The sequence below is a fragment of the Eleutherodactylus coqui genome, chromosome 1 (assembly GCF_035609145.1).
Source record: "Eleutherodactylus coqui strain aEleCoq1 chromosome 1, aEleCoq1.hap1, whole genome shotgun sequence".
Taxonomy (NCBI): Eukaryota; Metazoa; Chordata; class Amphibia; order Anura; family Eleutherodactylidae; genus Eleutherodactylus; species Eleutherodactylus coqui.
In genome coordinates, this window is record NC_089837.1 from 411749956 (window position 1) to 411764000 (window position 14045).

A 14045-nucleotide genomic window follows, 5' to 3' on the forward strand; every position below is an offset into this window, starting at 1 on the left:
TTTCCTTGTACATTGTCCTGGATCTCCCTGTGTGCCTTCTGTTGTAATCAGTAGAAGCTACACAGAAAGAGTTCAATTCTACATACAGAAGCAAGAAAGACCAAGCCAACACTGTATGACTTTATGCACTTTGATATTAGTTAGTCTATACTGCCATATAGTTTGCCAACACTGGACTTTAAAATGTATGCTAACATTCAGTACATTTTGGCTAGACATGTGAAGATACTTACTACTTGACTGCAATCTGGACAATCCATTTGCAGCACCATGTAGATTAGAATCAAAACTTTGGCTATTGCGTACAGTAACTGGAGAAACCACAGTGGGGGTTGTTGGTGATGGTGTACTGGCCATTCGAGCCAAGTTAGGCATACTTCTACGCAATTTGTCTAGGGGAAGACAGAAAAGAATTGCAAGTGAAATAAAACAGGAACATTATGACTGTAACAGTACTTGAAATAAACAATTGGAGCGCAGCACGCTCAGGGACGTTTTACATGGCCCAATAAATCATTCAGTCTAAGGCCTCCCTCACACAGGTGTTTACAGAAAGGCATGCATTTTACCAGTATTTGGGCTGTGTTTTCAGTACCACTGAAAACGCAGCCAAGGATGCTAGAAAAAAAAAATCAATCAATACTCACCTAGCTGGTGATGTCTGGGTCCCTACTGCTGTTCTCCAAAGCTCCGGACAGGCTGCTGGCCACTTGTCAGCACTGATAGAGCATCTTTTGCTGGAAATGGGGTTTGAAGACCCCGCCTCCAGCAAGAGATTGCTCCGATTGCCTAAACCCTGGGTTCAGCCAATCAAAGGTAGCGCTGGATTTGCCAATCACAGCCATTCATTGAATGGCTGTGTTTGGTTCATCGAGCACTGGCTCTGATTGGCTCCTCTAGCGTGGGCTCAGCCAAATCAGAGCAATCTCTTGCTGGAGGTGGGGCGAGGGTCTTCAAACCAGTCACTAGCGAAAGAGGCCCCATCAGCGCTGAAAAGTGGCCAGCAGCCTGCCCGTAGCTCCGGACAGCAGCGGCAGGGACCCGGAGAGTGACAGCTAGGGGAGTACTGATTTTTTTTTCAGGTAGTGCAGCTAGTGCTTGCGTTTAGCGCTGCCAAAAACGTGATACCACGTTGTGCCACGTTTCAGCAGTGCGGAAACCACTGCCCATTCATTTCAATGGGCGACGCACAGCTAAAAACGGGCAAAAAGCGCAGCGTTTTGACACTTGTGTGAACAGCCCCATTGAAATGAATGTGAGTGGTGTACAGAGTTTTTAGCGCAGCGCTAAACGCTGTACAAAAACGTCTGTGTAAGGGAGGCCTAAATACATGCGCCGACTGAACACCACTCAAGAATTTGTTCACGGTTCAGTTGATGCATGCATAAAACTGAATGACACATCTGCCTGTGTAAACACAGTAACTCATCTGCCTCTTTACTGTGAATAGAGGCGGGTGTTCCGGAACGATCTCCATCCCGCTCCGCCTCCAGTCACTCAGCAAAGATGGAACGATTATTGCTGGGATACCCTGACGGGCACTTGTGTTTGACAGGTCGTCCCATATAAAAGCATCCTAAAGGTAAAGTATGTGGCAGACTGCAGTGAACATTTGCATGAATGAGGAGATATAAAGCCAATCAAATGCAACTCAAATATTGTTCACATAGTTCATCCAGGTGTCATGGTTCTTTTCTGCCAAGCTTCTGCTAATTGTTTCAATGTTCTCTCTTCCCAGAGCGACATACTAACTGCATATGATTGTCCAGCCAAAGATGGTTTACTCATCCTGGATTGCTGAGTTTTATTTATTACCATAGGAAATACCCAGGAAGAAACACAAATGAGATTCCAATACATTGCCATTTAAAGATCTTCCACTGAGAGTCTTTTCTGCATAAACAGCACTGTGCAGAAGTTTTAGGCAGGTTTGGGAAAATGCTGCAAATTAAAGTGGGTTTTATCATTGAAAAAAAAGAAAAGCTATGCTTACTTATTCCTCCCCGGGCAGCCTTCTTACCACATGTTCACCTCCTCGATCTTTTCCTAGCTCCTGCAGTTCCCGGGGTCACATCACCTCCAGCCGGCCGGATCCTTCTCTACCAGTTTTGGAGCATCCATTAGCTGTAGTTCACTTCCTGAACATTACAAGTAACATACCGTTCACTGCCTACCAGGGAATGCCGAAACCTCGGCTGCCAGCTTTAGCATGCGTGCGCTATATATCTCGCCGCTAGAGTTTCCTACAATATATAAAACACACTGGTGAGACGTCGCACTAAAGCAGGCTGCCAAGGATTCGGCATTCCCCACTAGGCTATGAACACTACGTCACTAGTGACTGGGTACATTGCTCTGCAGGAAACCGAATGCCGGCAATGTACGTATTGCCACAGGAAGAAGAAAATTCGGGCATCTTGCAGTGAGGTGACCCGGGGGACTGCAGGAGCCAGGAGAAGATCGTGGAGGTGAAGATCTGGTAAGAAGGCTGCCTGGGGAGGAATAGGCAAGTATAGATTTTTTTTTTCTTTAATGACAGAACCTCTTTAAGGTTTAAACCTTTAAAAAAAATAGAAGTGTTAATTGTTTACTTTTCATTTTGTTAATTGATAAAAATAAACTAACAACAGAAATGGATGTGATTTAGATATTTGGTATGATCAATCTTTTGCCTTCAAAACAGCATCAATTTATCTAGGTACACTTGTACACAGGTTTTCTGCAGAAACTCAGCAGGGAGGTTATTTTAAACATCATGGAGGAGTAATCCCAGATCGTATGTATGTATGTATCCTTGCTCAAATCCTGCTGTCTATTCATGTAATCCCAGACAGACTCGATAATATTCAGATAAGGAGGCCTGTTGGGGCCATATCATTTAGGGTCGTTGTCCTACTGCTGAATAAGTTTAGAGACAGTCAGACACCTCCCAGATGGTACTGTATGATGGACTAGTATCTACCAGCATTAAAGGACGCCATTAATCCTGACCACAACCCAAACTCTATTTGCTGAAATGCAGCTCCAAACTTTAAAGGAACATCCACTGTGCTTCACTGTTGCCTGCAGACACTCATTCTACCAATCTCCAGCCCCTTCAGCGAATAAACTGCCTTCTGTTACAGCCTAATATTTTACATTTTGACTCATCAGTCCAGAGCCCCTTCGAACATTTTTCTACACCCAAGTTCCTATGTTTTCATATATGGTAGATTTGCTTGACCTTGTTTACGTTGAAGGTGTGGCTTTTTGGAAATAATTCTTCCATGAAGACCACTTCTGGTCCCACTGGTTTCTGCCAGTTCTTAGCCAATGGCACTGCAGGACATCTTCTGTTTTCAAAGGGAAGTATGATGTGTGTTTTATCTGCTGCACTAAGCTGGCCAACCACTACATCTACGGTTCTCAACATTGCCCGTTTCTTTATGTTCCTTCAAAAGAGCTTAAATAGCACATCTTGAAACCCCAGGCTGATTTGAAATATTTTCTTGTTGATGCTGTGAAACTTCCTTGGGTTTTGTTTGCTGTGCTCAGTCTTGCCATGGTGTATGACCTTTGACATGAAACCACATCACTTTAGTAGCAGTATTTGGCTGTTCCTCACCCAGTTTTAAGGCTCCTACACAGCGGTTCCTGTTTCAGTTAATGACTGTTTCATATGAAAATGATCATCTGTTTGGCATCATTGGTTAATCACACACACCTGACTAGAATTCTATAAAATGCCTGACTTCGTACAAATAAGAGATAGCATGATTTTCCAGAATTTTTGAGGATGCAAAATGATTTTTCAGGCTTTTTGAGGATGCTTGAAATATAAGCCCTACTCCAAAATTAAGCCCTGCTAACAGTTAATTAAAAAAGTCCATTTAAATAGTGTCCAGGCAGCTATACAGGTAAAAACGTTAAACCTTTTTGAACAAAAATTAATATAAGACACTGTCTTATTTTTGGGGAAACACGGCAGTAGAATTAATATGGTCTTGGCTGGTTACACTAAATATGGATTTGATTTAGATTCCTCTTTTGTTCAATCATGTTGCATTTTGTGAAATGACAAAAGTAAAACTTTTACCATTTCAGTTTTTAAAACATTTTTACTTTGCAGCATTTTCCCCACACCTGCCTAAAACGTTTGCACAGTATTGTATGTGTATAGTGAAAAAAAGTATATTCAAAAAGCACCTCCATTTAAATATAAAAGCAGTAAGATTGCTTCAAAGCCATTTCCTTTTGTGAATGTAATTACCCTCAGTCTGATCCTATCAGATTAGTCAGTATCCAATTCCATCAATCCAAAGTGGACTACTAAATATCACATCAATGTAGAATCTGTCAAAATCCCTGATTGGATTTAAACACAAGCTTAACAACAACATATTCGCTTCACCATTGTATCTTTCATTTACTCGCATGCCTGCACTATAAGCTAACTGTTTGAGTCTACTAAACATACTAAAACCGTTATGTAAAATCACTGTGCTATAATAACCTTTACCTGCAGTAGTTCTATTTTGTGGCTGTTCTGGAGTCTGAGCTTGAGAAGAAAAACTGTATTGCTGAAATCCATTAGAATTCAGGTACTGGGAAGTGGGACTTCTCCTACAGTCACGAATACTAGAGAAAGTTTGCGAGTGAGGAATGCCTCGTTGTAGAGGAGAGCACCGGCTGAGTCTTGGTTGAGGTGGTGGTAATAGATCAAACTCTTCATCTTCATCGTCAACGCTGTAACGGTCAGACTCCTGATCACTACTAGCGCATGACACTTTCTTTCCAGAGTACAAAGAAAGGCTTGAGCGATGTCTTGATACTGAACTACAAGTGGAGGTAGATGCGAAATCTTGCCTAAGGCCTGCAATAAAGGTAAGAACTATTAGGAAAGGGTGCTTTACACCAAAATTCAACTGGAAACTGGGCTGATTGCATGCAGTTAAAAACAGGGAGAACATTTGTGATCTTTTATATTCAACACAACAGCAAACCTAATGCATTACTGCATTAAGTGCATGGTAGACTTTTACCCCTAGATATCCTGCCACAGGTCACTTTTAATTTAGCCTAAATGCCAATTCTAACAGTACTTTTGGTGCCATAAAACGCGGCATGTTCACCTTTTAACATAAATTTTACATATAAAATTCATCTATAATTAAAGTAAAGTAAATCAGAAAAGTTACTAAAAACTCCTATTAACTTTTTCCTGTTCCTTAGTTTATAACTAAATTTTGCATTTCTGGCGCTCAACTGAGCTGTTATAGATTAACTATTACTACAGCTCTAGGCTAAAATAAAGGTTGTAACCATGAATCACTAATTTATTTATTTTTGTTATTTTTAAAGTAGATTACGGTATATTGATGCATAGACTATGGTGCTCTCAGGTACACCCAATCTTTAAGCATTAGGCTGGATTCGCACGAACATATATCGCCTCGGTTTTCACGCCGAGACGATATACGTCGTCCTCGTCTGCAGGAAGGGGGGGGGGTGAGGATGGAAGAGCCAGGAGCAGGAACTGAGCTCCCACCCCCTCTCTGCCTCCTCTCCAACCCTCTGCACTATTTGCAATGGGGAGAGGCGGGCCGGGAGTGGGGCTAAGTTCGAGTGCAGAGGGGCGGAGAGGAGGCAGAAAGGGGGCGGGAGCTCAGTTCCTGCTCCTGGCTCTTCCATCCTCCCCCTCCTGCAGATGAGGACGACGTATATCGGCTCGGCGTGAAAACCGAGCCAATATACGTTCGTGTGAATCCAGCCTTATATTGAAGTAACAAGTTTACATTAAAGGGATTCTGTCACCCCCTGTCATTACCCCTGTGTATGTTTTATTCTAAAATGCTGCAGCGTTTCAGATTAAAACATGCACTGGGGTAACGAGCATGCCTGTTCGAGGTTCGGCCAGCATAAACCTGGTGACAAAATCCCTCCAATTCCACAATTTCTTTTTAAAAACCCTCTCTGACATTGATATGTATGAAAGAATGCAAGAACAAATGAAATGTTAAATACTTGTAAGTACACAAGAAAAAGCTGAAAGGCCTTACTTTCTTCTTGCAATCGTGCCATGATCTGCACATCAGTGAGGTCTTGTAGTTTGTAACCCATTGCAATTGAATCATCTTCCAGCTCAGATGTGCTGAGTTCACTATCTACTGAAGACTGTGGGCTCAAGGGTGAAGTCTTCATATTGTAACCTGAAGAACAAATATTTACTGTAAATAGAGTGCACAACATATACATCATCACACTGGTCCAGCAAAATGTAATAGGATTGCTCTGTCAAAAGGAACAGAAAAACTGAAACACAAATCCATCCTATGACAAAACCACATGACATGGCATCGCAATGGCACCTGTCCACCTTCTTTCATGCCTCCTGCATTCTCCTGGGTGAAACTATGCAGCCCATTGCACTATTTTATCTGAAATTTTCCAAATGATCTGTGCTGGAGGGCTGAACTGAGCCTGCGACTCAGATATGAACAGAGCCCAACATACTCGTAGCAAAGCTCTTTGTCAGAACCGGCAACTCTCGGGGCCGCCGGGCCCGCACCACCGGTCCGGCCACCCGGGGTACAGGAGCACGGCGCAGAGGTACCCCGGTTCTTGTGATCTCCCCGGGCCGCTGTAAGACTGGTCGCCGCCGGGTTGCTAGGGAGGCAGCTGGTGCTTCTAGTCGCTTGACTACCAGGCTGGCTTCCCTGGTAACTGTCTGTGCAGTGAGACTGGGGGCGTGCCCCCAGCACCGCCCTGATTAGCCCTGCTGCTGTCAGGCTCCCCGCCCCAATCAGCTTCTGGGGCGGGAGCGCTGACAGCATTTAAATAGGTGTGTTTTCCTCTCAGGCCTTGCCAGTGTGAGTTTGGTTCTCCAGCTGCACCCGCGTTTATCCTGACTGCTCTTGTGACCTCGGCTTTTCTGACACCTGCTTTTGGACTTGACCACGTTTTGCCTGACCCCTCCGTACTGCGTACCCTCTTGTTGCCTACCCGGATTGTCTGACCATTCTACCGTTGCTTGTCTCAGTGTCTGTTTGTCTCCCGTGTCCCGCTTCCCTAGTGAGGGTAGGGACCGTCGCCCAGTTGTCGCCCTGGGGGGTAGCCCAGGGGGGCAAGTAGGCAGGGACAGGGGTTGCGGGATATCTCAGGGACCCCCATATCCCGGACACTGTCCTGACACTCTTGTTAATTCTTTTGTTTAGTATATTTTATTTCATTGTGATATGCACAAGATACTAGTACAGCGGTGTCTTGAGTTAAGAGTCTAATTCGTTCCGTGACGGAGCTCTTAACCCAAAACACTCGTAAGTCAAATCAATTTTCCCCATTGAAATAAATGGAAAAGCCAATAATCCGTTCCGGATGGCGAAGCTCTCCCACTGATTTCAATGGGAATGGCATTGCCCCATTGAAAGCAATAGGACGTCGGCAGTGACTTTCGGGGAAGGGCTTTAAATATAAGCCCCTCTCTGAAAGTCATCCCTAGCTGTAGTTAAAAATAAATTAAAAAAAATAAAATAAAAAAATTTTTCACACACACACACACACACACACACACACACACACACACACTCTGTCGGGGCTCAGACGCGTCTAGCCGCCGCTTGTGTTTTTCACACTGCTCTGAAGCTTTTCAGCAGACGGAAATAAAAATGCAAGGAAAATAAGCGGCGGCTAGACACGCCTGAGCCCTGGCAAACAGGTGGGTATATATTTTTTACTGCAGCTAGGGAAGATTTTCAGGGACGGGCTTATATTTAACGCCCTTCCCCAAAAATCACTGCAGGGCTTGCAGGCAGGCCATTGGTTTCAATGGGGCCCATCAGCAGCAGTGGCGGCCCCATTGAGAGCAAGGCTCTTAACCCAAGTTTTTGCTCTGAAATTCGAGTAAAAAGTCATGAGAGCCTGCTCTCAAGTCAAAAAGCTTGTAAGCTGAGGCACTCTTAACCCAAGGTATCACTGTATTTTAGTTTGGGTGGTTTGCAAAACTTTACAATAAATAGGAAAAAGATGCAGGGGATAGTGGAGACAGAGCTTTCCAATAATCCATGTATAAAAGCTACAGTATGCCTAGAAAGGATTCTGCCCTCACATTACTGATTAAATATCACCTACATAACTGTACATCATTCTCTCGCCAGAAGTGATATGTTTAACCCCTTTAGGACTAGGCTGTTTTGTACCTTAAGGACCAGACACTTTTAGGGATTTTACCCATTTGGCGGTTTTACTGCCGTATTTTGTTTTCTTTAGCTACCAAAGTTATTTTTGCTGTGTTTTTTTCTGTGACATATAGGGCGATTTTTAAAATATTTTTTACTGTCTTTTTGTACTTTAAGTTAAATGCTAAAAAAAAAAAAAAGATTTAATGTTTATCGTTTCTTTATTTTTAATTTAGTATATTTATGCTAAAATAAAGTATGGGAATGGGTTCCTCTATTTGTTTTGGATGCTTTGATATATAATATGTATGGTTTTGGTTTCTGGGGCGCATACGGCGACGGTTTTGGTTGGCGTCAGCTTTGTGTTATTCTCTTTCTTATGTATACATTGTTGTTTTATTCTGGAATTTTGTTTTACTTGTGTATGTAGTTTTTTTTTTTTACTATCTATGTCCTCCATGACCCCTGGGGAACATTCACTTTTTTTTTTTTTTTTTATATTTGACACTTTGCCACTGTAGCTGGAGCATCCATAGAAGTCCCAGTTACAGGGGAAAACATCCCCTGTAGTGACATCAGTCACTGGCAGAGCTGGCGAGGGTCTAGTATGACCCTCCAGCTCTGCTGTAGCAGGGAATCCCAGCGGTCACATGAGGAGTCTCCCAGTCTGAGGAGAATCGAACGCTCCGTGTATACATATTATATTCCTCGTTTACTCTAAAGTAACCATGACTTCAAAAAATTTTCTGTGCGAACACGTAAACACCTGTATTAAATTAACAACTCGGGCAAAGCCGGGTATATCAGCTAGTCTCATATATAAAAATCACATAAAACAGCAGACACAAAAGCAGATACCAAACTCAGGTAGAGCAACCTTACTCTGGATTCAACAAAAGATCAGAAGCTTCAGTTACTGGTCACCAAATCTCCACATCATATTGTATTTGTTGTCGTATACATTTTGATGTTCAATGTAGAATGAATACGGTAATTTGTGAATAAAGATAGACAAGGGAGCGTGTCTCAAAGAGCAGAATGGACACCGCAATAGTTTTAAAAAATACAACGGATCTGAAAAATTATTTTCTTTGAAGTTACGGTGGGTGTACCGAAGTCATCTCATGGATTATACATTATAATGCACAGCTATAGATAAGGAAAGGGGTATTTTGTATAGAAGGTATGGGAAGGTTTTTTATTAAAAAACACTGCGAATTGAGAGACAAATATTTTATACACACACACACTGCTCTGTATTTCTTCCAGTTGCCAGGGGAATATAGAAATCAAGCCATTGAATGTTTGATGCTTAATAGTCTCAGGCTCGGCATGTGATATTGTGAAGTGCTGAACAGAAGCGTGGTACAGGTCTCCTATGGGTAAATGTACCAAGTGTTCTTACAGCTTGAAAGGGGTTCTTAAAATAGACTTATAACACATCTAACATTTTCAAAAGGAGAATAACAGCAACTACGCTTCTTGTGGTATTACTTTACAGTCTTATTAATGTTCATAAGTTGTGCATTTTGATTTGAGAAGGCAGAAAAGTAACTTGGCTGCTCTCGCCTTCTATTCTTTTGGAAGATTTGGTGTGAGGAGACCTGGACAAGCATTAGCATTGTATACCAACGCTCTTGTGATGATAAATACTGATAAGCCGGTCTAAATGGGGCTTTACAGTCCTGCTCAGGATAGGGGATACCTTTATGAGAACGGTGTTGGTGGGGGAAGGAATTTTCAGTGTGCCCGACAGAAATTGCTAAGCTCTGGCAGTCTTACTTAAGGCCCATTTACACAGAGCAATGATCGCAAAAAAAATACCGTATTTTTCGCCTTATAAGACGCACTGGTCTATAAGACGCACCCCCGTTTTAGAGCGGGAAAATAGGGGGGAAAAAATCATTACTCACCTCCCCCGGCGTTCTGCGGCGCTGCTGCAGGCTGTCGCTCCCTCCTGGTCCCCGGCAGAGCATTGCTTTCTGGATGCAGGGCTTGACAGGAGGAGAGAAATCTTCTAACTGATCGCACATTTGTTCGTGCGATCGCGAATTTAACGCGCAATCGCGCTAAATAAATTGCGTCCGCGCGTTAAATTCGCGATCGCGCTAAAAATGGCGATCGGAACAAATTTTCCACACATTCGCTTTATAAGACGCAGGAACTTTTCCCCTCCGCTTTGGAGGCTGAAAAAGTGCGTCTTATAAAGCGAAAAATACGGTAATTGCTAATTAGTGATCATTTTAGCGATAATTGGTGCGTGTAAATGTGCGCCCATCATCTGATTTTCGGGCACTATTAGCTGATCGATAAATTCAAGCTAACCTAAAAAATCGTCATTCACTCTTATCAGAAGTTCTCCAAGGGTAGTGCTGATAGCATTGTTTTCCCGTGGAGAACAAAGGATCTGAGCGCAGATAATAGCCCTTGGGCTATTAAAGGGTTTGTCTCGCGAAAGCAAGTGGGGTTAAGCACTTCTGTATGGCCATATTAATGCACTTTGTAATATACATCGTGCATTAAATATGAGCCATACAGAAGTTATTCACTTAGCTTTCCTGCGCTGGCGTCCCCGTCTCTGTCTCCATGGCTCCGTTTAACTTCAGCGTCTAATCACCCGATTAGACGCGCTTGCGCAGAAGGGTCTTCTGCCTTCGGCTCGGTTCGGCAGCAGCGGCGTTCTGGCTCCGCCCTCTTCTACGCGTCATCGTGTAGCTCCGCCCCATCACATGTGCCGATTCCAGCCAATCAGGAGGCTGGAATCGGCACACATGATGGGGCGGAGCTACGCGATGACGCGTAGAAGGGGGCGGAGCCAGAACGCCGCTGCTGCCGGGCAGACCCGAAGGCGGAAGACCCTTCTGCGCAAGAGCGTCTAATCGGGCGATTAGACGCTGAAGTTAGACGGAGCCATGGAGACGGGGACGCCAGCGCAGGAAAGGTAAGTGAATAACTTCTGTATGGCTCATATTTAATGCACGATGTATATTACAAAGTGCATTAATATGGCCATACAGAAGTGTATAACCCCACTTGCTGCCGCGAGACAACCCCTTTAATTACGTTCAGGGAAGGCTTTATTTGCACACTTAATTGGTATTTAAGTAGCCAAGTAGCTACTTAATACTTTATGCAAAATGATAGCTCAAAGCTGTCACTGAAACTGTCGTTTGAGCGATCTCTGAGTGATCATCAGCCTGTATAAACCAGCCTTTAGTGTATGGAGTGGCACCGCACATGCAAGATCACCGCTCTATTCAATCTCCTTCTCACTGTTGGAGGTGCAGTAAACTCAGAGGAAGGCGAAGGGAGGACACTGGATAGGTGTGGTCTCAGTGGTATGATCCCTTTATTATCCTCTATCCTGTGGATATTGGGACCACCCCTTTAAAAATGAACCCATGATGCCATAACCATAGGAAAAAGGCTGATCTCCACATGAGGTCACATTAAGGCTTCTGGAAATTTACCAATTTCACTCTGATCAGAAATTATGCTTGTATTGTGCAGCATAAATGACATGTAAACAGAATCAGAGACCCCATGTCCTCAAGATCACTTAAATTGTATTGATTCTTAATATAAACTCTTCAGACTTTCAAAAGGGCCAAACAGCTTTAAGTAAATCTTAACTTTTAGGTCATATAGGAATGAAAAAGGTGTCAGTGCCACACAATTGAAATGTTAAAAAAAAAAAAAGGAAGAGATTTTGTTTTATAATAACAAAGGACTCATCCGCCATCCATACAACTTCACTCCAAAGCTCCTAGCTACTTTAAATGCAAAATTTGCTCAAGCAGTAAAAAAAAAAAAATTATCCAATATATTGTCACAATGTCACAGGCTTGTGAAAAGCTAGGTCAACTATTCACTGTTATCACCAAGAATTCGTACATTGAAATACAGATCTTATAGTCAGGAAGAAACTTGTCATTCAAGTAAACTACTAGGTAGAGTTTTGAGGCATTTCATTAAATGTCTAACTTTTAAACCATAATCAGATATCAGCAATTTAAGTGAAGCTATGACAAAAAAAAAAAAAAAATTACAATGAGAAAAAAAAAAAAATGTGAATTGTAAAAAAAAAAAAAAAATAATAATAAATAGCACAAAATCCACCACAGTTTGAAAAAAAATTTAAAATAAAATTAACGAAAACCCTCAACATTTTTAATACAAAATTTTAAAAAATAGCAAGTTGCAGGTTTACCTGTCTTTTCTGGTGTTAGTATTGCTTTAGTTGGGGTTTTAAGGATGCTGGGAGAATTTAAGCCGTTGCAAAATGGAGTGAGTCTTGCAACTGGACTATATGGGAAAGAGGAAACAGGAGTAGAAAACAGACTCCTCCAGCGACCAGCTAAATATAAAAAGGAACAAAAATCAATGATTAGTACGCATCGTAACACAATATCTAAAATATGATGACATGGATCAGAGCGAGAAAAAAAATCCCTGTGTAACAATTCTAAGTTTGTTTGTTTTTTCTCCGCAGTTTGGTTCCAATGCCCTTGTTCAGAAAACGGAGATAAAATATTCAGCAACAGCTAATCATATATGTGTTCAGGAAAGGATTCTATATATCTTCTGATCAATAATAGACCACAGAAACTATATTACTTTGTAAACTATATTCTGTTACATTTCATTCCTTTAGGTGCAGAGTAATCCTTCTATGGCTGTGCTGCGTACATACAGATCAGCTTAGGGGGAATTATAGCACCCCCAGGCTACTCCCATCATATATTGCACTATACTACCAGTACGGGGGCAATCCATCAGATGTAACCACACATCACATTCGCACTAATTGAGTGTTCGAACTACCATTACATTACTATTAAAACACCCTCGCTACCCCTGATGGCATCTTCTGGCAATACCGGTAGGGTGGATTAACAACAAGTAGCCTTCATTCTTCTCTGTAGGGATACCCTTGCTTTACTTTTTACCCTGGTGGTGCTTTTTTACAGCGTTTCCTTGAAAATAAGATCTACCCAGAAAATAAACCCTAGCCTGCTTTTTCTGGATTTTCAGGGAGGCTTGAAATATAAAACCTATGCAAAAATGTAAGCCCTAGTTATACTACAAAAGAATACATTACATAGCAGGCTTGGCCCAGGTCCCTCCCGCTGCGTCCCCAGAGCTCCGGCGCAGTTCCTGCAGTGCTTGGACATCTTCACTTCCTGGTTACGGGATTCTTAAATCCTACCTCCATGAAACGATGGCTGTAATTGACTGAGGATGGTCGAAGAGCCAATCAATGCAGCGCTTGATGAACCAATCAAAGCCATCACATTGGTTGAGCAGCGGTCGAAAAACCCAATCACAGTAATCGATTCCTGGAGGCAGGATTTATGAATCCTGTAACCAGGAAGTTAAGTTGTACGAGCGGCCGAGAACTGCGGGAGCCGTGCCAGAGCTCTGGAGCGTAGTGGGAGGGAGCTGGACTGAGACATTACCCAAAAATAAGATTAAGTGCCTGTTTCGAGGCAAAAATGAATACGAGACAGGGTCTTATTTTGGAGGAAACACTATAGCAATCGTTCTGGTATACTTCTCTTTGAACATGTTTTTGGCCATTTACTATCCTTATTATCTTGTTACATACATGCTTTGGATTATCTGTGGTCACCTATCGTTTTGTGTTTTAAATGGTCTTAATATGTTTGGTCTCTTTTGGTATTCATTTCAATAAAATGTTGCATATGACATTCATATTCTCTAAAGTGTGGGTGTTACTAGCTTAGAGCCCTTTACTTTTCAGTTGCGACCTTGTGAAGATGTACATTTTTCATGTGATACAACTACTTTCGATCGCATGGATGGTTGCGACATGTAAATGCAGGCCATGGGTTGACTTTGGCCGGCAATTGTTACGTAATTATATATGCA

At 42.4% G+C, this 14045-nt stretch overlaps 1 protein-coding gene across 2 annotated transcripts in view; it reads right to left on the reverse strand.

The window, feature by feature from the left end:
• The window catches only part of SLAIN1 (SLAIN motif family member 1), a 46023-nt gene that overhangs the window by 17369 nt on the left and 14609 nt on the right, over positions 1–14045 (reverse strand). Inside the window, exons 3-6 of one of the 2 annotated variants that reach the window (XM_066580796.1) lie at positions 12364–12510; positions 6039–6188; positions 4499–4852; positions 234–392 (exon numbers count right to left, since the gene is read on the reverse strand). In XM_066580796.1, coding sequence (XP_066436893.1) covers positions 234–392; positions 4499–4852; positions 6039–6188; positions 12364–12510 — 810 coding nt within the window. The remainder of the gene's footprint in view (positions 1–233; positions 393–4498; positions 4853–6038; positions 6189–12363; positions 12511–14045) is intronic. The other variant, XM_066580805.1, reaches the window with a different exon arrangement.